Raw genomic sequence first — 23,715 nt, 5'->3', positions numbered from 1 at the left:
TAAAGGCTGTCATCAAGAAAAAGGGATACACCATTGTTTCTATTTGTATTACAAACACTCCAAGCTTCCTAAAAGTATAACGTTTAGAAATACCATGTTGAAAAAAAAAAAAACGAAACCTTTTCACACCATTAAACAACCCTCAACAACTTTCTCATAATGTGCACTTGTACGGTTCCCTGTTTTCTCATCCTAAAAACACAGATAAGGCTCCCATTTAAAGTATTACTGACATCTCTTTAACACTCAACACATATTTACCCAAATACTTTGCATTACTCAAACTAATATTACCAATAAACTTGTGTCAAAGAATGCAGTACATCCTTGTGCGTGTGAAATAACTGATGCTACACAAAAATAACAGTAAAAGTAAAAATACTCATAGAAATATTTACAAGTAAGGGTAACTCCTTACTACCCACCTGGATGATGAAAACTAATACAATCTTCTTACACATACATTCTCACTACTACTTTACAATATTATTTCTATTGCTTTATTTATCCATTCCTTACTCTACATAATTCTTAGGTTCCTTTTAACTGATAATCACTTTTACAATCTAAAACTCTTATTCAGTCTCAGGGAATGAAGCACTTGGCCCCAAATTTACACAAACACAATTCATTTCTTCTCAATGAATCACATTTCCCGGACTGAAGGACGTGAAAACAGCCCACTCATATCATTTGAGTTGCTCAGAGAAGGTTGCCAACGCTTACGGTTCAACAAGGCCAAGTACCAATAACTTTTTCCTAAATATACAGTCATTTTGTGATAATGTTGTAAAAAAAGACAAGTAAATCACACTGTTGAAACTGATGACTTAATGCTTTGAGCAGTTATGAAAATTCTCTATTAGAAGCCTGATATTACTTTGATGGTGTAGTTTCCGGGCAGCAGCAGTCTGTAGTATTCCCCGTTACGATCTGTCCTGAATGGACAAATGTTTCTTCTCTCTGCTATTTCCACAACAGCATTTTGGACAGGCTTCCCGTATGAGTCCATAACTACTCCTTTCACCCCTGTGCAAAAAAAAAATAAATAACAAAGGGACATAACATAACAAAGGGACTTTTACTCATTTGTTGTGGCCTCTTTTCTCTAAAGAGCCACCTAATATCACATCATGCAAGTAAACAAAACCAATTAGGTTTGTCAAATGGAAAATTTTGTTCTCTTCCTTTCCTATAATGTTTCACATACACCTGCATGACCTGAAATGCAGGCTGAAAGGTGCACGACCCATCTTAAAAGCGGGTCAACCACTACTTGACTGTACACAATTTAGTGATCTCTGGGAGGTATTACAACACTGACTGCTCCAGTTTGTTAACATCTTTTTTGCCCTGTTGTTTAAAAGGTGTGGCGAAGCGTATTGGCTTCCGATCCCGCTGTTTGCTTGCGGATGGATTATAGAGACTGTTGTGTCAACATTGGGTGTGGACGGTGCTTTTGTCACTGTGATTCAGTTGTGAGATGTCCTGACTGTAACAGGAAATGCTTATTGTGCGCCACAATCCATCCGCCCTAATTTAACCAACTTATTTTGCAGTCGTAAACTGTTTTCAGTAAATGGACCTGACTTCCAATTCATTAGTAGCTACAGGAAAATAACAAAAAATACACCAAAAATCTATTGTAATTTTCCATTATATTCAATTAGAAAACGTCACATGTGCGCTTGTGAGTAGAGTTGTGTTTTGTCTGCCTACCTAGGTGTACTTGCTGCATGTAAGCCAGTAGTGCGGGTTTGTTGGCCGCCCATAGGCCGGGAAGCTGCGTCTCTGGAGGATACTTGCAACAAGAGATTTCTAGTGTGAGCTCGAAACATTGTGCCCACACATAGTTATAGTCTTGCATTCCCCCTAAGAGAACCACACACACACACACACACACATATGTAACTGATAATTGATACAAACAGCAACACAATCCTCAGCATCTCAAGTGTCATTAAATGAATTCAATTTTTTTTATATTCCAAAATGTAATTACAATTACAACATCAAAATATTTGTTATGTTTGCAGGCAAATGGTCACAAACAATTATTAAACTGAGGCTTACAACCCTTTTACCTGGTAGAGGATACCAGTGATATCCGTTAGTGATGCCCTGGGAGAAGTCCTGCGAGTCGGAACAGCCGGTTCCATTGTGCATGTCGGTGTGGTTGTAGGAGTAGGTCTTTGCCAGGTGGACAAACACGTCATCATCAGGGGAGATGCTGAGGCCTCCTTGCAGCTCGCTTCCTGAAACAAAATCAATGACATTACTGTTACGTGGCTGGACTCAAAATAACTCCTACAGTAATGCCATTCATCATTAAGTCAGTTGTGTTGAAAATTTTCCGCATTTTCTAAGGCATGACTTTATTATTTTTAACTGTAATAACTCTATATCCGTCTATAATGTGTTAAGACAGAAAACACTGGTCTGCCTGCCCCACAGATTGTCACTGCAGGTTCATTATCATAAATGCATGTAGCTTTCAAAACCTCCCAATATTGATTCATGCCTTCAATCCTGTAAAGCATTGCATATTAAAGGCAAAAATGATACTTAAACCAATAAAATAATTTTGTCAAAGGTACACAATTTACAAATAATTTAAGACAGTTTAAATGTGACTGCTGACAGCAAAAATTCATATTCCATGCATCACCCCTATATTAATTATGCACCAGAGAAACACAATCTTCTTTACAATACTCTTTCAAATTTTGTTTTTGTGGTAGCTTTATAGTATCACTGTTAAAGATGATCAAGTAGAAATTCTTAATGTACAGTTCACAATATGACCATTGTAATGTTCAAAGCAGATGTCAAATCTCACTACAACCTCACCTTCATGACACAGAAAAATAAACGGTAAACAGAAGGCAAGCACAGTGCTGAAAAGGGGCAGAGCTACATAAGGTATATTATACAACTAACCTCAAATTGAAGGAGAATGAATATATATATATATATATATATATATATATATATATATATATATATATATATATATATATATATATATATAAATACATTTTAAATATAATTTTTAGAGGCCCAAACTATGCATGGTAGTTACATTTACAGATGGTTTACTTGCTGAAAATCTATAAACCATACAGAAATCAAGCAGTGTATACAACATTTCATTAAAATGTTCATGCTATTGAAAAATTTAGAGGACTTGCAGTTTTCATTTAAAAAATGATACCGTAAGCTTTATACTGTTAACATGAACCTCTATCAATTAAAAACAACAACAACAAAACTGAGATATGGCTTCATTAGCAACCGACCTCCGTTACTGTTGTCGTAGGGATAGCTGGCCACCACTGCTCCTCCGTGGAGATTGGCCGAAAGGACAAAGCTTTCTGTCTTTAGCCAGTCCATCACGGCCCTGACCTCCTTCTCCCTTTCCCGATCTGTAGTACTCTCAAACACGTCCGGAAAATTGCGATTCAGGTCCACTCCGTTCTTATTATACCTGTGGGGGAAACCGGTTACTCCCCATAAAATAGGTTCAATAAATCTTTTCAGAAATAATTACACCTCATACCTGTAAAAACACCATTTCACCATTACACATAAATTACACTTCAATGTTTTTCCTGATTATACACCTGAGAGAACAATGCAATGACTAATGTGTCTTTACTACCCATCTCAGACGTCCATCACTTTAAGCAAAATCTAAAAAGAACTCGTAAAACTCGTAAAACTGTTACTTCATAATTTCAATGCTAATGTATTAATAAAATGAGTTACACTGATTGAATGGAAATTAGCTTACGAGCGATGTCATTGTGAATGACAAGAACTCAATCGATTAAAGTGGCCTGCTCATTAAAAACTAATTGGAATCTACAGTCATCAACAGAGACCGAACTCCCAAAACTTTTTTCACTAGCATTTCCCCCTTCTCATAGATCCTCACCATAGGCTCTTTTTAAAATAACTCATTACCCAAAAACACTGTTTACTGATGTTGACTCACATCATTACATACACGAGTAGCACACCTAACTATCATTTGCTGACACCAAAATTTTAAAGGATAAAAAACATAGGCCGGTGACAGCCATTCGCATTAGCTCACACTGACAGGTCTTAAATTTGTGCGGGTGGATTAGTGTGTTCGCCATGACGCCGTCGTGTAAAGCGATCCTTCTTAATCCCGCAAGCGGAGCGCAAGCTCTGCGCTATACAGAAGTGCTTACTGTTGCAATGCTTTGAAGTCTCTCTTGGTCACAGATGCAGCAGAGCTATGCAGGCACACATGCTGAAATATGAATATTGTTATATAAAATGTTTTTTATTTGTATTATAATATGCTCATTTGGTATTCAAACAATTAAATAAAGTTACATTTTGATGATTTAATTGGAAATACGTTTATAATATCTTTGAAAATAAAAAAAAGTTTACATTGTAATATGCAGGGATCATTGTGGTTTACACAATGTCATAGTCTAATGCAACTCAGAAGCCAATGGAGAAAAACAAACAAACAGGTTTACTTGTTTTGGTTGGGTTTTGTACAGAGGTTTCGAGGTTCAATAATCAAGTCTTCTTGGGTGGTCGACGTCAAAACGCATAGAAAAACCAACCCAGGCGCAATAAACAGGATGTGTGTGTGCACCACATTTAGCTGGCTTTCGAACACAGCTGTTTCTTCCTGCTTTCACAATACAATAATTATAATAATAATGATAAAATAAAGTATTTAAAAATTGGCCAGTTCTCTCATCATCAGTGGCTGTTGTAGTTTAATGGCAGAGATGAGCTTGCTTATGCCAAGTTCTCTCACAAATATTGAAGCTCTTCAACTTGTTTGAAAGCTTTTGGAAACTGATTAAGCACCTCATAAATCCACTCAGATTCCCTTGTGTGTCTGGCTCCGTTTGGACTTGAGTTGTTTTCTTTCGCTGATTGCCGGCCTCATCCAGACACCCAATTCCTCTCTTAAGACCCTCGAATCTAAATCATGGTGGACGCTTAAGCTGATCGATGTGGCGTGAAACATATTTGGTCGTAAAAACAGTTGATTAACAGCTTTCGCCTCCATAAACTATTTGTCTAAAACAGCTCTTGATGTTTCCATTAGTGGTGAGTTGTTAGTTTGATGAACGGATCGCTGATGGCTTTATCTTGTCTGATGCTTTTTTTGCCATTTCTCTTAAATGCTTTGGATTTTGTTCGAGTAGCTGATCCTGGGTCAGCCTAAACTGACACACTGCTCCATCTCAGATATATACAGTGATACTGGAGGTAAATATGGTGGGGTTTACGTTCCTTCAACCACTGTTTATATGTAATGACAGCTTGGAGCTGATTTATTAGGATGACTCCTATATCAGTGCAACTTCACACACACAGAGTAAGATTTCTTAACATGCACAATTGCAGCCATAAAACCTTTGTCAGCCTGCACTCAAGGTCTGTCAGCATAATTTGGAGGAGTGTCAGGGCTGTCACAGGGCGTCTGGATGTGTGAGAGCCATTAATCTCTGAGTGAAAGGCATTTAATAGTGTTTATGTTGTGCTTTGTGGCTGTGGAGTGATCAGTGCAGAACAGAAATATTTCATGTTTCACTGATCCTTAAAGGAATAGCTTACCAAGAATTCAGTCATTGTTTATCAAATCGCATGTCATTTTTAAATCTTCAGTGGAACCAACAAAAGAGCAGAACGGCCAGTTGGTTTGTGTACAACTCGTGTGGACTTTAAAATAATGTCACTGATGTTTACTTTTGTGTGTCATTCAAAAATACAAGTTTGTCATTCAAAAGTTCTAAAATACACAAGAGATTGATTTAAAAGAGACAAAATAATTATTTAGCTAGATCTCCAAAATTATAATTTCATGCCATTTGTATATTGTGTGAACATATCGTGTGACGTGTCAATTGTATAATAATAATTATTACTATTATTAGTAGCATGTTTTAAAATAATGGAGGACACTATATTTTGGGTAGGATTCATTAAGTAATAACCCACTATCCCATTACAAACAGAGCCAGCCACATGGTTTACACCTTACAGGAATTTGACAAAATGATAAAAAAAAAACTCTGTACCTTAAAATGAGGCAGAGACTTTGTGTTGCCCTTTAAAAGACATTACTCTCTCTGTGTTATGGTGTGTGTGAGATGTTAAAGATGGAATCAAGCTGTAGTGGCTGCGTTCCGCTGCAGACTCTCAAACTCGGCCTGAGGAAAAATTCCTGCAGTCCAGCTGTGCTTTCGGCATCAAATTATAGTACTTTTTCTGAAACCCCAGAAGAGTTTGATTTGCGCCAGTGACAAACTGACCGTTCGTGTGCGTGCTCGGTTCTTTTAGCAGTGAAAAAATGAAAAACACCAGACCAAAACATCTGTGGATCTTTTGATCACCCTAAACGTCTAAAACCTCAAATGTTGTCTTTTCTTAAATCGGCAGGTCAAATTACGCCATATTGGACATAAATCTGACAACACAGTGGATTTCATTAGCTACCAAATATAGTGAGAGTACAACAGCATCTGGAAATAGACCCAAATGATTTTAGCAGAATGTCGTTTCCTGTCAATAAGTCCTTTGAGAACCACATTTCCTCTCAATCTAAAGGATGACAACATGATATTGCAAATTATGGTCTGTAACTCATATGTGAGTTTGAGTCTTATTCTTCATCCAACAGCCTTACTGCAAAATGTATTTTGTTCTGTCACTGGATGTAAAGAAACATGCACCCCCAAATAATGGCTGAAGTTCATTTTTAATGACATGCCTGAGCGGCTGAAAATCTTTCTTTGTTTTTCACCTTTCACAACTGATGGTTTGGTGAATTATTCTAAACATACATAGATATTTTGAAAGATACAGCAGTGCCAAGCATTTTGTCCCCCGAAGGAACGGGAAAGTAAATTTATTTTTAATCTTACAAATGGGTTTTTTATAAAATGGCAATCTAGCACTGGTTAATACATCTGATAACATACAGATGGCTTAAAAGAAAAAGAAAAGGCAACTGCACTTGGTTCTTTACTCGGGCCGACACCTTTAGATCCGTTCCTCATTCTTGTTAAAAGTCATGTCACAGATCAAAGAGTATATGATGAAATGCCTGTACCAACGATTTCAGAAAGGCCAGTGAAAGGTTTGAGTAGATTGTACGATGAAAAGCACATAGGCACTGGGCAGTTTGAACTACTGGCAGGTTCCATCTTTTACATAAAACATCAATAAGACCTTTTTGCCAGGGCAACTAATGTTGTGGTGCCTACACTCTCCCTAGACTTGTATGTCCTTTAACAGTACAAGTTTCCCCTCAGCAAAGACAGAAGCTGGACTGGGTGATAAGTGCACAAGTCAAATAGGGTTCAGACTTCCAAAGTACTTAAGTACTGTGTTACTGTACGGGAGTGGCAAACTAGAACTACCCATTAAACGTCTGAAGGAAGAATTCAAATGTACAAAAGCAAGGGTGGTTATAACCCTCACTGACTGGCAGCAGTAAAAAAAAAGAAAAGAAAAGTGGAATCCAATTGAATCCGTGTGGATTTGGTAGTTCAAGTCCAACAAGGGAGGGCTGACTTTGGACTCATCCCAAAATCAAATCAATGGTAAAGGGCAACGTCAAAGCAGAAGAGACAGTTCATGGAGGAAGAGATGAGGCGGCAGACTAAAGCCATTTCAATGGGTAAGCAGGGTCAAGGAGCTAACTGGTTGAACCTAGAAAAGAAAACTCAGCGGGTGAGTTATCTTGGAAATGGAGGATCCTCAGTGGAGCAGGAAACAAACCTGGTGTTTCCCCCAGATATTGTGAGTACAAAACTTCGGCCAGATGTGGTCCTTTAGTCCGGAATAAACTAACCCAACAGGAATAAAATAACCCTAACCCTAAGTTGTGCAAAATGGCTGACCATTTTTTCAAATCTCTGACCTGTTTTGGTACAAAAAAAAATGGGTCAACTTTCTTAACTAATCTTGAGAACCCATGCAAAATCTGAAACTGCATTTCATGATCTCTTTAAGTAACCGGATTCAGAACTGAAATCAAAATGATACATTTGCTTGTGCTTCCCATCTGTTTCTCATGTGAAATGTCATAGGTTGAGCTCTGCCTGATCAAAATAAGAGACAGTGGCAGCGACTGACGGGTCGTGTTGTTTGTTTCGGTTGGTTGAGAGCAGTGGTACATGCAGGGCTGCCAAACCTCACAGGAAGCTCGTACTAAAAGCCACGGCAATAAGAGCGAACCGCAGCACGTAAAAATACCATCGTCATCATCGTCAGTGTGCACAGCTGCGTGGCTGCTGTTGTAGCATACCCGCTCGCTTTCACTCTTGCTCAATCTCCTTCTCTCTGAGCTTGCCCACCATATCATCAAATCCAGATTATATCTGTTTCCAATTGCGCCCCATCTGAGCAGGAGCGCTTATGTGGTCTCAGGCTGCAGGAGTGGGACTGTTCGTATTCAAGGATGTGGCTTCTATGGTATTAGATGAGGTCTGGTGTGCCTCCAAAATCCTTGGGCTTACGGAGTTGGACATATGACTGAACTCGTCTCACACGGCCTCAGTTGCAAAACCTAGTGGGTTTCCTCACTATCAACTGCCTATAAAGACAGCAACCTTTTAAATGTGCATTCACACTTCTAGAGGTTTAATTGTGGCAGGCCGCCAAGTCACTGTGCTGTCAGTTGGCAGTTTTTCTAACTGGCCTTCTCTCTGTGTGACTGCTCTTTTGTAAAATGTTGAGCTCAATTTGATCACTTAACAGCCTCTGTGGCTCACAGATTGGTATATAACAACAATGTAACATTTACCAAATTTGATAGGATTCCACCTATGATTTCTGAGTGATTTATTGCAATATAATTAGCAAAACATTCATGCATTCATGGATTAAGTTTGCTTTATTTCCAACCATACGGAGTGATTACAGATTGAGATCACCCAATGGTAACTTGAATTTACACACCTTGCCTCCATACAACCAATCTACATCATCTAGTTTCTCTGAACAAAAAAGGACAACATGAGGGGCTGACTTGTATTTGATTGGGATCATTGGAATCAGAAGATACCAAAGTGATTGTACAGCATTTTGTCATCCTGTTGGCACAGTCTGGTCAAAAGCCACATTGTTACATCCACAGAGATGAATAAAGCTCAGTGATCCAGATAGGAGATTTCATATCTTCTGATTGCAGATTTCATCTTTTTTTCCACATGGGTACATTTTTGTATATCAGCGGGTTGTGGCAACAGACCAAGGAAGATATTTTCCATTGCTTCAGGGTTTATAACACCCCTTTCCTCCAGGAAAACTATGTACCACTGTTTGGGAGTCTGAGGGTCACACAGTTTGAGTTCAGTCTGTTTGCTCTAATGGAGGGTTTTTTTTGCGCACCTGTATGTGTGAGTAAGATCCCTCATGCGATAGAATACATGCGTTTTCTGCTTTTGTATCCTGCTTATCTGCAAGGTTTTGGATGATTTATTGGAAAATTGTGCTGTATCTAAACGTCTCATCCAAGGCATGATTTCTCTGTGCAGACCATTACAGGCTCTGACAACTTGGAAATATACTGAAAATAAATTCAGCTTTTGACAGAACAAATGATTTTGTTCTTCTGAATATTAAGAGGGTGATCATGGAAAAACAGAGTCTCCTTTTATTCAATTGTACAAACTTAATGTTAATCTCTACCCAGTCCATGCAGAATGAAACTGTACACCACATTGCCCCTAGTAGGCCTGAGACTAGAAACATCTCCAGGTAGTAGCAAGTTCATGTATGGATGCAGTAAGTACAAAAATGAAGGACATAATGTTGATGGCTCATTAATTGTTACTTCTTTCCAGATTTTAAAGATATGCCTATGTTAAACTTTGGGAATGCTAGCCATTGTTCATATAGTTTTGGCATCTCTTTCACACTTACCGGCCTTTTGTATTCGTGCATTCCCGAGCAGATGACTCAAAGCCGTCTGGGTTCATGGATGGCAGGATGTGCACACGACTGCTGTTCAACAAACTTGTCACCAGCGGATCACTCAGATAACTGCTGGTCAGATAATCGATCAACTGAAGCAGTAACACACGGCCAACAGCCTGAACACAGAGAAACAAATACATTCAAAAACAAACCATGTTAACATGGTAAGCAAGGTAAACTTAATGTAATGTCTGGCCTTCAGTGGTTTGTTTTAAATAAGCAACTGTATGATAACATGATAAAAAAACCACACAAAAATAGAAATAAATATTACAAAATAAATACAACAAAAAATATAAAAGTAAACTAAAATAGACAGCAAATTTATACTAAATCTTGATAAATTGTGTGCGCTTTGCAGAAGCTGCATTTTAGCTTTGCCTACGCCACAGAATTTCACCGTTGGTCCAATGGGTGGTCCTTACAGACCACTGAGATTCTGCTGTGGGACAAGTTACCCAGAATACCCAACAATAAAAATCAAGTAACTGTCTAAATGCCTCATCGATCATGCTTGAAGCTACTTAGGATAAACATAATATATATCATTATCCTGATAGCACTGAAGGCGAATGTCCAACCCTCCCTGCAATCGCCGTCCAAAGCCATGCCCCCCGAATGCTTTTATGCTCACAGACCAGAATACCAGAGACAACATTACCACAATAGGCTACATCAGCGGTTCCTAATTCAAGTCCATGTTTGTCTGCCATACTAGAGCCCCTTTCACACTGCCATTCCGGCAAATACAGGGGTAAAGTGTTCCTGTAATTGTTCCCTGGTTGCTCGATTTGGCACTTTCACACTGCCAGTGATGACCCGGTATATGTGCGTGCTTTCACACACAACCCTTGAAGATCCCGTAACGACACGTGACATAAGCGCGTGACGTGTAATGTACGAGTCGACAAGGCTTGGCCCGTTATACTTTAACTGAAGCAAGCAAACGATCTCTGAGTCAGCGCGGAAAGTGAGGAACTAACTGATCTCTGCTTCATTACAGTTTGCACATATGTTTTCGTTGCGAATGTTGATCTTCCTTCAAAACAGCCGGTAAAAGAGTCGCGCGATAACGCGCGTCATCACTTCGATACGGAATTAGATCTGGCTTTTGTTCACACAGCGCTCGTTCCGGATCGATTACCGCAATGTTACTATGTCCCCGACCCGGGTTCGATTCGGTAATCAATTCCGGGACGTGGTTGCTTTCACACAGAAGGCGACCAGGCAATGTTACGGGAATATTGCGGGTCCGACGTGCAGTGTGAAAGGGGCTTAGCTGTCTGCACAGCATACGTTAGGATTGAACATACATCTATTGGTACTACGCCTTCCACAGAATATATAAATACAGATAAATAAATTCAAACCATTTATCTTAATAATTGCTATCAGGATGTGAAGAGAGTTTCAACCAGTATAACAAATAATTTCTGAAGACAATCACCCGTTGCACCTTTAAGATTTAAGTTTAGGACATGGCAGTCAAAATTATCTTTTTTGTTAACTGTCCCATTGAAATTCACTACAACAAACATCTTTCTTGCCTAATAAACTTACAAAATGACATTAGTACGTCACATTTAAAAGACTTGTGTCAGTATCTTTAGCAGGAAATGAACGGTTCCTTTCCTAGGAAGACATCATTGAACGGATCATTCATGCTACATCATTGTGGTGTCTTCTGGACGTCACAGGCCATCAGGGGCACTTTGATGTGGTGTGGAGTGTTTGCACTGCTATTCACATCTTACAGAGAAGCTACGTATACCAAACACTACTCACAGAAACTGAAGCCCAAGGCCCTCATATACTGTAAGACAACATGGTAAGCATCGAGACTACAGATGGTATCGGTCTGGTGTGGATGTCGGTGTACTCTTTCTGAGAAATGACTGCCTCCATTTGTCCCAAGGACACTCCTTTTTCATGGAACCTATATATAGAATTCTAATTAAATTCTTATGTTTTCTCTTTTTAAATGCTTTCATTTTGTTTGAGTGTTTTAACTTTTTTTTATTATTAGCATATGATAGAAAAAGGCTTCAGTGATTAGATTTCTATCAACTATATCAACCAGATCTTCATCTTTTTAATGGTTTTATTCGAGGACTTTGTGGGATACTTTCGATTTAATGGTATTCCCTTTAGTTTTTCCTGGTCCTTCATCTGTTGATTCGGATTTCAAGGCCATAAGAAAGAAACACTTGCTCCATAAGATCTCCAAGCAAATTCTGTAAACCAAGAGCTTAAAATATATACTAATGTCGATATATTGTGTCCTCTAGCTCTTCCTGTCTCCAACACATACTCACTGACTCGTCTCAGAACAAACATCTGTTTCAGCAGCAATTATACTTTTTTGGGGAAATGGTAAAGTATGGTTTCACGTCTCATTGACACATCTTAGAAGTTCTTCAATATTGTACTTGTTATTTTATAGTTTACATTACTGCAAATTGCTTTATTTAGGGGTTATATGTTGATGTGTCATTTCATTTCTCTTATGAAGTTCATTGAAGTGGCGGAAACTTTATTGATGTGGTTTGGTTTTTGTTTAACATACAATTTACATGGTGGCCCATCTATTGTGAGGGAAAACAGCGAACTATGAGAAGATCTAAGAACTGTTAACCATTTCCTCTTCAAAAGACCCACACCAACACAAACGTCACACCCTCTGTACCCTCAGTGCTCCAGACGTGATTACATGGCCCAACGCCAGGCCTGAAAAACATGACGATCTTAATACGGAGCCCTGATGCTCACACCTGAACATCACCGAAACTTTTCAGCACGTGTGTGAGGGCACAGACAGATCCTTCACACCTGTGAGGTGATACATTTAAGGCCAAGCTTACACTTGATGGTGAAACAAAACACTTGTGAGAGAGGAAATGAGGGAGGGCTCCAGCTTAATCATTTAAGGAGGAATTTTGATTCAAACAGAGTTTATCTGGCTGATCGCTGCAGATTCCCCACATCTATCGTTTTATGTTATGAAACGTTTCGTTGAAGTAATTGTGAAATATGACACTGTTTCAGACTGCTGACCATCTGAATACTGCGCATAATACTAAGCATTTGCAAAAAAAAAAAAACGTAGTGATATGAAAATATGAAAATATGAAAATACTCGATACTCAAATAATGGCTTTTTCCGTCCAAGTAGGCAGTTCTTGGCCAGACTTAAGACTGAATACTGATGATAGTTGTGAGTCTAGAAAAACATTAACTTTACTGAGAAGCCTATAAAAACGGTAGTGGATTTATTAACTAAACTAGAGGAGAATATTTATGGATCTATTTCTGAGGTATGAAGGCTGCTTGTTTAAGTTGGCATCTGTGTGCAGCCAGTGTGTCTCAGTTGGCACATAGACAACAGAAGAATTTTCCTAGATAAACAGATACACACTATGTCCACCAGATTCTTGTCAAGGCCACCCAAATTCGGGCACGTCATAACTCCCTTAAAATGTGTACAATCCTTAAATAAGATTATGAGTCAATTCGAGAGAGCGAGAGAGAGCGAGAAAGAGAGAGAGGAAAAAGCACGCCACTGTTGAAAACCTCCGGTCGAACTATACAGCAGTCTGTATATTCACAATCATGCTTCCATGCAGCCCGTGTCTGGTCTGGCCGGAGAAGCATGCAGAGGAATAATTTAAGATGGAAGTAAAACCAGAGCTGGGAAAAGACACAGTCACACTGCACTGACTCTACAGTTCAAGGTCATCTGACCCAGTGTTAGCAATACGTTTTATTATACTTAATATTAAAGTATGCTAAAGACAATTCAACTTTAAATGATGTGGCTTTTTGAGAAATAATTTTACTAAGCAAATGCAATTATGATTTTCACTGGGTGGACAGAAAGAAAAGATCCATTGGACTTGCAGTGTTGGATGCTCGCAGTGTTTTCAGATGCGTCATTTTCTGAGAGTATTTTACAGTTTACTAAAACTTCAAGGTCTTGCAGCAACCCAATATAAGTTTAACTTAAACGGTCACAAATATATTACCTTAATGATAGCACTACTACCACTGTATGGAATTACATTTGCTTCAATAAAAATTAACAAAACTTTATAAAACTGTACGTAACTTTTTCAGAAACTATCAAAAATATGCCATTACAAAAAGAAAAACACAATGAAAAAAAAAATGAACTCAGTCGCACAAATTTAACAGGCTATGCAAATATGCTTCATTCTTTGTTAATGTTTTTCAAAGATTTGTTTTTGCTAATCGTGGTTTCTGAATACATTGCCACAGATTTCGCTACGGTTCACAGTTTTTAGTTTTTTATTTTGACACTAACCTCTCATTTAACAGTGATCTACACTGATTGGATAGTTAGCTTTTGATGGACAGGTGCTCTCTGACCGGGAAGTACAGACGCCACTCAGTGGCGTGCATATTGGAAAACTCTCACGCTGATTAAATCTGGTCTCTACCGCAAAAAAAAAAAAAAAAAAAAAAAAGTTCACAGACAAAGTGAAAAACATTTATTTTAAGCTCATACACAAGTTCTACCCTGTAAATAAGTTTATAAAAATATTTAAATCTGACATTGATCTTACAGGCTTTTTTTGTTCGAGTTCTGAATAAACTGTACACTTATTTCGGTCATGTCACTACACTCAGAAACTTTGGGATGACACTGGTGTATTTGACAAGTCTAAGATTTTGCCAGGCTTCTCAGTACATATGAAAAACATTATATTTGTGTATTATGACTCCGACCCCACAAAGGAAAATATCAGTTTTGTTATTAAATTTTTTCCTAAACAAATTTCATTCACAAATGCAAATTCTCCAACTGTAAACCGGTCTCCTCTGTTTTCCTAAAAGAAATGGGAAACTATTTGAATGTAATAACAACGGTAAGCTTATAATAATGTTTTCTAATTTGAGTGGTATGGGTATCTTTTACCGGGAAATTCAAGCATGCTGCTTAATCATTACGTCACATCTGTAAACAAAGAAGTTGCCCCGGCTACTAGCCTATCACATGTGAGGATAACTAGTGGATTGCAATCCAGAAAGCATTATGTGTTAATGACACATGCGAATGAAATTAAATTATATTTCAGTTTCAAATGTACTTCTGATTGCAGATAGCCTGGGATCATACAAGATCTGTATTTTAAATACAACCGGTTCAAAGGGAGCATAATTTGATTTTTAAAATTTCTTTGAATGAAATTCGAGTGGTATGACAATTAGAGATTAGACTGTACAGAAACTGAAATCACAGGCTGATATACACTATACACCTTCACGTAATTAGAGTTGTTCTGATTCCAATACTAGTATTGGAAATATCACCAATACCACAACAAATTCTGGCATCGGCAAGTACATAAACCCATATACCGATCCGATACTATTTATGACCGCTAGCTTTGCCTAACCGCTGCGCGGTTCTTCTTCGCTTCTCAGAATGCATTGCAAACACAGGAATTTGTGCTGTTTTGCCACAAGCAACCCCTGTTTAGAGCAGCGAAGAAAAAATGAAAACGCATTAGCAGTATGTCCGCTGTTTAGCAGTATTTCATACTGGACTAACCAGACAGTAAAACGGCGTCTAGGTATGCCAAAAGTACTGGCACTTCATTACCAAGTCAGTGCTGTAAAAACGTGATGATACCAGCGTCTCTGTAGTACCGGTAGTAAGTTACCGATTCCCGAGTATATTCGGTAACCGCAGCTGCGTTCAGTCGCTTCCGTGTTAGTCTAAGCGCAGGGCTCCAGACTGTAGCCGAATATATACTAGAGTCTGTGAATATTAAACTGCAAAATACTATTTAAATAACATGAGTAAATTGACAATATATTAAGCTACTGTTGTAGCCTACAGTAGATTTAGCAATGTCTCTATGTAGTAATTATAATACGTCTCTATTAATAATAATAATTATGCCTAGACGATTGCTTGTTTTTTTTTACTTGTTTCGTTGTAAAGAGATTATCTGATTAATATGTATTTTTTTATATTCCTAGACTTATTTGTTGCAGTTTGTTATACAGTTATATTGTAAAACTAAGATACCTTTTTTAGTTCACGGTGTTAGATTTTTTTTTTGCCTTTTTCTCTTACGAAAATAAATAATATTATCGTAAAATTCATGTCAGATAATAAAAATACTGTAATAAATACAGTTGTTCACCATGTATTTGTTCGTGTTTTATTAAGGGATAAGTCTGAAGCAAACCATAAAATAAATTCTAGCAATTACACAGGGCTATATATAGCTCTGGGCACTGCACAGGGGCACTGCACACAGATACACCCCCTGTATACACACCCAGGTATCGGAGCAGTACTCCCTATCGGCCGATATCCTGAGCCCACGTATCGGAATCGAGAAAAGAAAAAGGGTAAAAAGGACGAAAAAGAGGCAAAACTTACTGATTGCAGCTTAAAAAAAAAAACAAAAAAAAAAACTGATCTTAAAGGGATCATATGATGCAATTAAAATTGTTCCTTTTTTTTTTTTGGAGTGTTACAAGCTCTTGGTGCATAAAAGATCTGTAAAGTTGCAAAGGTTCAAATCTAACGATATATTCCGTATAACAGTTAAGTCAACCAATCCTACCTAAAATGGTTCATTCTAACAAGGCCCCACATGTCTACGTCACGATGTGGGAAGATTCGCATAACGCTGCCCAAATGTTTATGCAAAGAAAGGCGGCGTCATTTTTATTCTCGCCATAGTATTGTTGTTGCTGCCGCCATGTTGTGGAGAAGCAGTGTGTTTCATTGTGAAAGCGAAACTACTTTGTCCTTCAAAAAATGATCAAATAGAAATCAGTTGATCGGTTAAGTGGTATTTACAACACTGTTCCGGAACGGTTCAACCCAAATATTCAAATGTGTGAAGCACATTTCATGGATGACAAGGACTGTTTCCTGAGAGAGTAGGCTACAATGCCGGTGTCTATTTCTAAAAAAATGGGACAGTTCCATCTTTGCAAGGACAGTCTGGTGCTTCTGACTCACCATTTTTAAGTACATTTAACATTAAGAATTTGCCACTGATGATTCAAATGTGAGTTTTGAGAAAAGTAGAACTTGTTTGCGGTTTCTCCGATCACAAATGCAGACATGGTTTGGTTTACACAGGGCGATATGCAACATCATGCATAAAAAGACAATATAAGTCATTATAATCCTTAATTATGTCCCCACTGGATGTGACAAATGCCTCATTAATAATGGGCTTTATTATTTTTGTCTTGTTACTCCGCACTGAGACACATGGAATCACAGTATGGTAAGGGCCGTAACGTTTTCGTTACACACTTGAGAAATTGGGCCAATCATATTGAGCTGCCAACAGAGCACACCTCTCTTTTCAGAACAATGAGCTTTGTAAAGATTGACGCGTTTCAGCAAGGCGGGGCATAGAGGAGCAATGTACATTGTGGAAAATGTGTTTTCGAAACCTTTAACTGCATAAATACATTGCATTACAACAAATACACAAAATAAGGTTTCTTTTAGCAATGTCATATGTCCCTTTTAAATATTTAAATTAATTAGACCTGCTTTTTGATTTATGCAATTTAACCAGTATTAAAAGGGTCCAAAAAAAAAAAAATGGCATAAAATAAAACTGATTTCATAGGGCCCCAATTAAAATGGCCCCAAGCCATAGAGACTAGAATATCAGGGGCTGTATCTTTATACAGTTGGTCTACTAATACGGTGTGCAGAAGTAAATGAAATCCACTGAGTAAATCTTGACACTATTCACATTTAAATGCACACATCATGCTAATAATAATTACAAAAAGTTTACATGCAAACCAATTACCCATTTTTTTTTTTTTTTTTTTACGGGTCTTGTAAAGATGGTTATTTCTCAAAGCTGACTATACTCAAGAGTATTACATTACGCATGTTGTGATGTTAAAGCATGAAAACCCTGGAGTATTCCAAAATGTCAGCAGGAAACTCATTTTCACATTTCTTTCCCTCTCTCCAACTCTGGCAGTGCTTATAATATCTAGTAATATCTAATACAATATCCAAGCTTCAGTAATAACAAAATAAGCTTGAAATTTGTCAAACCATAAGTAAATGGATTTAAAATGAACAACTGATTCTGCTGTGGACAGTATATTCTGGCAGGATACTGGAAATCATTTGCCTTGATCCTCAAAGCATTATGGGTAGTGGTCGACCAATATATTGCCAAGGCCAATATATCGTCTGATATTTGCCATTTTTTAAATATCCGCATTGGCCGCTAAGTTTTTCTTCTAGACCGACTTTTATTTTGATGGAACTTAGAGCGGCAGCGCCAGAGCGCACACAGTGCTTACGCTCTCTCTCTCTTGTTTATTGTTGTCGTTAACAGTTATGTCTAATAATCAGATAGAACGGTTAAACAAAGGCATTAATGTAGGAATTGAATGCTTTAAACTATAAACTCATGATTTCAAATTATACTGTGCTTTATGCATTTGCCCACTGTAAAATTCTGTATGAGTGCTGTATGTAAAATGAGGGTTACCCTGGCTTCATTTGAAAAATGATTCCCACTGCACACAAACTTCCCAAAATACTGAGTGCCCGCTTGGTTACAGGGTTTACTTTTTATTGTAATCATTTTATTAAATATTTATTTATTTGTGAAAAATACTGTCATCTAAATTATAAGTATGTTGCTTTTATACATTTATGTTTAATCCATTGTCAAATTATTTCAAATTCTTAAATACGGCTTTATATCGACTATGGGCCCACCAACACACCCTAGAAAATGGCAGAACAATGCCCTAATGACTTTAGCAACACACCAAACATTGCTAGTGTGCAAACTCCCAGCAGCCAATTGTAAAACCAGAGCAAAACAAGTTGTCCAAATCCTACATTAAACCATTTGCCTTTACGCATTCGGATAATGCTTTCATCCAAAGTGGATTAAAGAAACATTTCTCTGTAAAATCAAACAAATAATCAAACACACAACCTTGGTGTTGCTAATGTTTGAGCAACAGGAATACAGATGCATTTTATAAATTAATTAATGTTGCAAAAATGCCTCTGACATATCCGTTTGATCTGTTTTCATGTCATAAATGAGGTCCAAAGTAATGTAATTATTTACTTCTATTCCCAGTAATGCACTGATGTAATGGACAATTCCCATCTCTTCTACGCTTTCATCCCTCAGTAATCCATACTAGCTCTATCTGTGTTTACGGTCTGTATGCTTGTGTTAGCTAAATGTTTAGAGACACTTTATGCCATTCAGGTTTACACAATAGGATCATGTTCTGTCTTAGGGGGTCATAAAAGACTCAGACCATTTTAGGAGCACTTTAGTGGTTTATCAATGGGCTGGCACACTTCACTGTGAGATGACTCATGGATGCTAATGGGCAATGTTTGTGAGACTAATCGGAGTAATGTTTACAGGTTTATTTAAAATGCATCTCCCATCTTGGATGTTCATATGGCTTCCTTGCATTTGAGTGATTTGAACAGTGATCCTCTTTAAACATCCAGACATTATGTTGTCTAATTAGATGACACCATGGAGCCGCAGCTATAATTAGACAAGTAATGCTTTGACAGACCAAATTTAAAAAGCCATTAGAGAAATGTACAGTAGCTACCTATGATACATATGAAAGCACCAGAGTATGCAAAAGACCACCAAGGTCTTAGGATGTTGTGAGTGGTTGCCAGTAGTGTTGTTTTTGGCGGCCTGCTTTAATTTTATTCTAGTCTTTGTGTGAAACTGTCATTTTAGTTTTTCGACCTGACACAGTCCTTGAAGTGAGAAGCGGGAGAGAGAAACATTACAAAATAACAACACGAATAAACAAGATGAAATAACATTAAGTTTCATCTCGTTTTGGTTAATGAAAATGAAGAGACATTTTAGCATAGTTTTTATTTTGTAAACCACATTTAGTATTGTTTTTATTCATCAACGATATTGAATTATAGTCAGCGTCAAATGTGCAGCATTTATGTCACGTCTCGTCTTCGTCACATGATAAAGGTTCATTGGCAATGAAATTTTGTCATAATTTTCATTGACGAAAGCAACACTAATTGCCAGGGTAGTGTTATGTGGTTTCAAAGAAGTACCTTTAGCATGTACAGTAAGTGGCTTTTAGCGTGTTTTTAAAGCATTCTGACTGGTTGCTCACTGGCCAAACAGCCCAGAAATACTTGCCTTAGAAAGCCACACCAATGATTGTTTCCCAAACATTTATTTCAGCCGATTAGTGCCACCTTTACTCAACTGTTGGTCAGATAATCTGGGTGTTTTGCCCCAAAATTACACCATTGGTTGAACTCAAATATAAAGTTTAAAGGTCCACTTACAACTATTATCAATATTTGTACAGTAAAAAAAAAAAAAACATATTTTAGAAGTAATAGGCTATCTTCTGTCCTGTTTGGACCCCCTTCATTGAAAAGCTCTGTCTGAATAGGCATGGCAGATTTAGTAAACTCGAAAGTGCATGCTTACTGCTATGATTGGCAAACAGTTGTGTATGTTTGACAGCCTACGTCATTCATAGATTGACACTGTTGTGATTTAGGTCAAAAAAGGATAAATACTCAGTACATATCAAACAACCTGTAATAATAGACAAAGCAATAGTGATCACGAAATAAAAACAGTTACTCAACACTTGTGTTGCGACAGTACTATCAGATCCAATAAAGGCGGCACATCACAGCAAAATCCTGCGTCAAATCGTGCCTTGTTTGTAAACGAATCCGCGGTACAAAGAAATGAACAAAGGACTAAGTTCTTACTGATATGGTCTGGCACTTGATTAAAAATGAAGTTCATTATTTCGTTCCTGTGTTTGCTGCTCTTGTCATTTACCTACTATGCGTGCTAATCGGTGGGCGGGGCTAAACAGGCAATGATGCAGAAGCAGGCATTGATCTTCTGCGGAGGTAGAGTTTATACACACGATCACTTCGTGTGTTTGTGGCACATTGCCACAACCTGTCGCTCTGACAAATTTTAGACTTAACAAGAAAGTTTTGAGTTCTGAAACTTGCAGGACATTTTAATAGCACAACGAATTCTTATATCAAAAGATCAAGGAATTTTTAATTCTCAATTCATGACCCCTTTAAATAACATTCTAAAAAAGCACCCTTGAAAACAAACCAGGAAAGAGACTGAATGAGGATTTGGGAAGATGGCAAGTTTATCAGAAGCAGGGACAGGACACAGCAGGCTAAAATGTTCCATTACATTCCTCTGTTCTACGGTGTTTGTGATATCAATGTCACATTAATATTCCAAGCGTTACATTATTACGCCTTATGGATAAAAACACAGCATGATGGAAATCTGTGTTATTCAGTTAAACCGACAGAAGAAACTTATTGTAAATAATTTTTTTTCAGTTCTTTTGAGATGAGGTTCCACAAAGGAATGTGCCACTTCATAAAAGGAGGATGGTCATCACTATAAATTAATCTGTGATATAATATAGTATTTTGACATTTTAGCCAATAATATGAAATTCTCTCTCAAAAATCTCTCCCAGCCCATTCATCCAATAGCACTTCAAATCACAGTTTCTCTTTAGCAAATGTAGTGTAGTTCCCCTCACAATGACAGTAAGTACTGAATTCACAATAGGCATGGGGGCGGAGCACACGCGTGAAAAGACCCCCCCATACACCCCACCTTGGAATTTCTTCTCCCCGTGAAGCTCACAGTCCACTTCTCTTCATTGGCATCCCAGCCGGTTCCTCGGACTGTGATGCTTTTTCTCCCCCCACACACCCCTTACCAAATACACCCCTTCAGACCAGCACAAGAAACAAAACTAAAACGCAGAGCTGGATCTATTTAAAGAAGCCTCCGATTCCAAATGTAGCCCCAAGAAAACAAAGACACGCACGACTGAGTTCTTTAGAAGCGATTCAGTGATATGAAACCCGTCCACGCAAAAGGCCCTGCTCACAACACAAGACCTAGTAAAAGCATAACCGGGTTTTGCAGTAAATAACCAAGTTAAACAGCCACATTACCTCGTTTCCATGCATGTTGCCCACGTATTTGAATTCCGGGATGCCCGTTCTGTGTTCTCTGGGATGTTGACCCAGTATTAAGACCCAGAGTTCTCTTCCTAGAGAGACAAAATGTAAATGTTAATCAACTGCAAACAAATGTTTCAATAAGTGAATCGGTACATTTGCAACTGAATTAAGTGCTGTGGATCTTGTGCTGGTCACATGATTAATGTCTTTGTTTTTTCAGTCAACCAGATACTCAAATAATGTTTTTGCACAGCTTGTGCAGGAACCTGGCAACCCAATCCCATGTAATCTCATGTCTAGCTCTCATTCATTCCGTCTGCTTGTCTCTGCCTCGGAGGACTACTGAATATAGAGATCTCATATTCACTGTGCAAGTTGAAGCATGCTTGCATCAGGACAACTTAAAATGGAGATAAATCATTAAGATGGGCTTAAAAGGGAAAGTTAGTCTTCTAAACCATTACAGATAACCGTTTCTGTCTTTTTGGGGATTTTTTTCCAAGGGTGAATTTGATCAAAATTTAAACCATGTAATATTACTACAATTTAATCTAGCTTTCCATTTCCATTGTGTACCTTTACAAAGATTATCGTGAGCCATCCTGAACTCCATAAGTAAGCTGTGGTGTGTGTGGTCCATGTAAAGTTATCTAAGGTGTGGACCTAGTCTCGTAGACAGTCTTTTAGAAAAAATGTCAGGTTCTCCAACAGATTAGCTACTTTTGTATACATTATATTCCTGTAAAATTACTGGATTAACTTTTCTGTTCAAACATAGGGGACAGTGGGGTAAATTGACCCACCTCCTGCATCTTGGCAACTGTTCACTTTTGCTTTCATGTGACGATATATTTGAGTCACACAATTTCTGCCAGACTGTGAAAAGGAGAGACAAGTAGGAGGAGTGTAAGGCACCCATATACTTTTACTATGTAACATTTTTGCATAACAGATGTAATGGCTGTTTCATCAAAGCAAATTTATCCAGGTCTAAATATATTTATGATGCCTATAGGTGATAAAGCAACATAAAATATTGCAAATCATTTTGACTCGGTTCGGTGTTCATCTTCAGTTCCCTCTTCACAGCAGTTCAGTCAGAGTACATGAAACGAACAGTTTCAAACTATTCAGTTCGATTTGGTGAACTGGTTCAAAAAGATCCAGTTACATCAAATGATTCGTTCCCGAACCGGATATCACAAACTGCTTTGTTTTGAACTCTCACAACAGACACGGAAGAGAAGACAATGCTGAATAAAGTCGTAGTTTTTGTTATTTTTGGACTAAAATGTATTTTCGATGCTTCAAAAAATTCTAACTGACCCTCTGATGTCACATGGACTACTTTGATGTTTTTCTTACCTTTCTGGACATGGACAGTATACCGTACACACAGCTTCAATGGAGGGACTGAGAGCTCTCGGACTAAATCTAAAATATCTTAAACTGTGTCCCGAAGGTGAACTGAGGTCTTACGGGTTTGGAACGAAATGAGCGTGAGTCATTAATGACATAATTTTCATTTTTGTGTGAACTATCCCTTTAAGGAGAAAATACTCAGCAACTGGTGTTGAAAAATGGATTGGCACATGATTTGTCTAAAAGCATATTAAAAACAACACATAGACTAATAAACATTTCATTTTTAGGTGAACGATCCCTTTAAACTAGGGCTT

The 23,715-nt window shown here is 37.9% G+C and overlaps 1 protein-coding gene across 1 annotated transcript in view; it reads right to left on the bottom strand.

The window, feature by feature from the left end:
* Window positions 1-23,715, bottom strand: part of cpm (carboxypeptidase M) — a 45,531-nt gene that overhangs the window by 8,985 nt on the left and 12,831 nt on the right. The window contains exons 3-8 of the mRNA XM_052555118.1: window positions 22,028-22,125; window positions 9,937-10,106; window positions 3,300-3,487; window positions 2,085-2,255; window positions 1,720-1,872; window positions 881-1,029 (exon numbers count right to left, since the gene is read on the bottom strand). Coding sequence (XP_052411078.1) covers window positions 881-1,029; window positions 1,720-1,872; window positions 2,085-2,255; window positions 3,300-3,487; window positions 9,937-10,106; window positions 22,028-22,125 — 929 coding nt within the window. The remainder of the gene's footprint in view (window positions 1-880; window positions 1,030-1,719; window positions 1,873-2,084; window positions 2,256-3,299; window positions 3,488-9,936; window positions 10,107-22,027; window positions 22,126-23,715) is intronic.

The sequence above is a fragment of the Carassius gibelio genome, chromosome B4 (assembly GCF_023724105.1).
Source record: "Carassius gibelio isolate Cgi1373 ecotype wild population from Czech Republic chromosome B4, carGib1.2-hapl.c, whole genome shotgun sequence".
Taxonomy (NCBI): domain Eukaryota; kingdom Metazoa; phylum Chordata; class Actinopteri; order Cypriniformes; family Cyprinidae; genus Carassius; species Carassius gibelio.
Note: the sequence above shows the minus strand (reverse complement) of the source record. Positions and strands in the feature narration are given on the sequence as shown.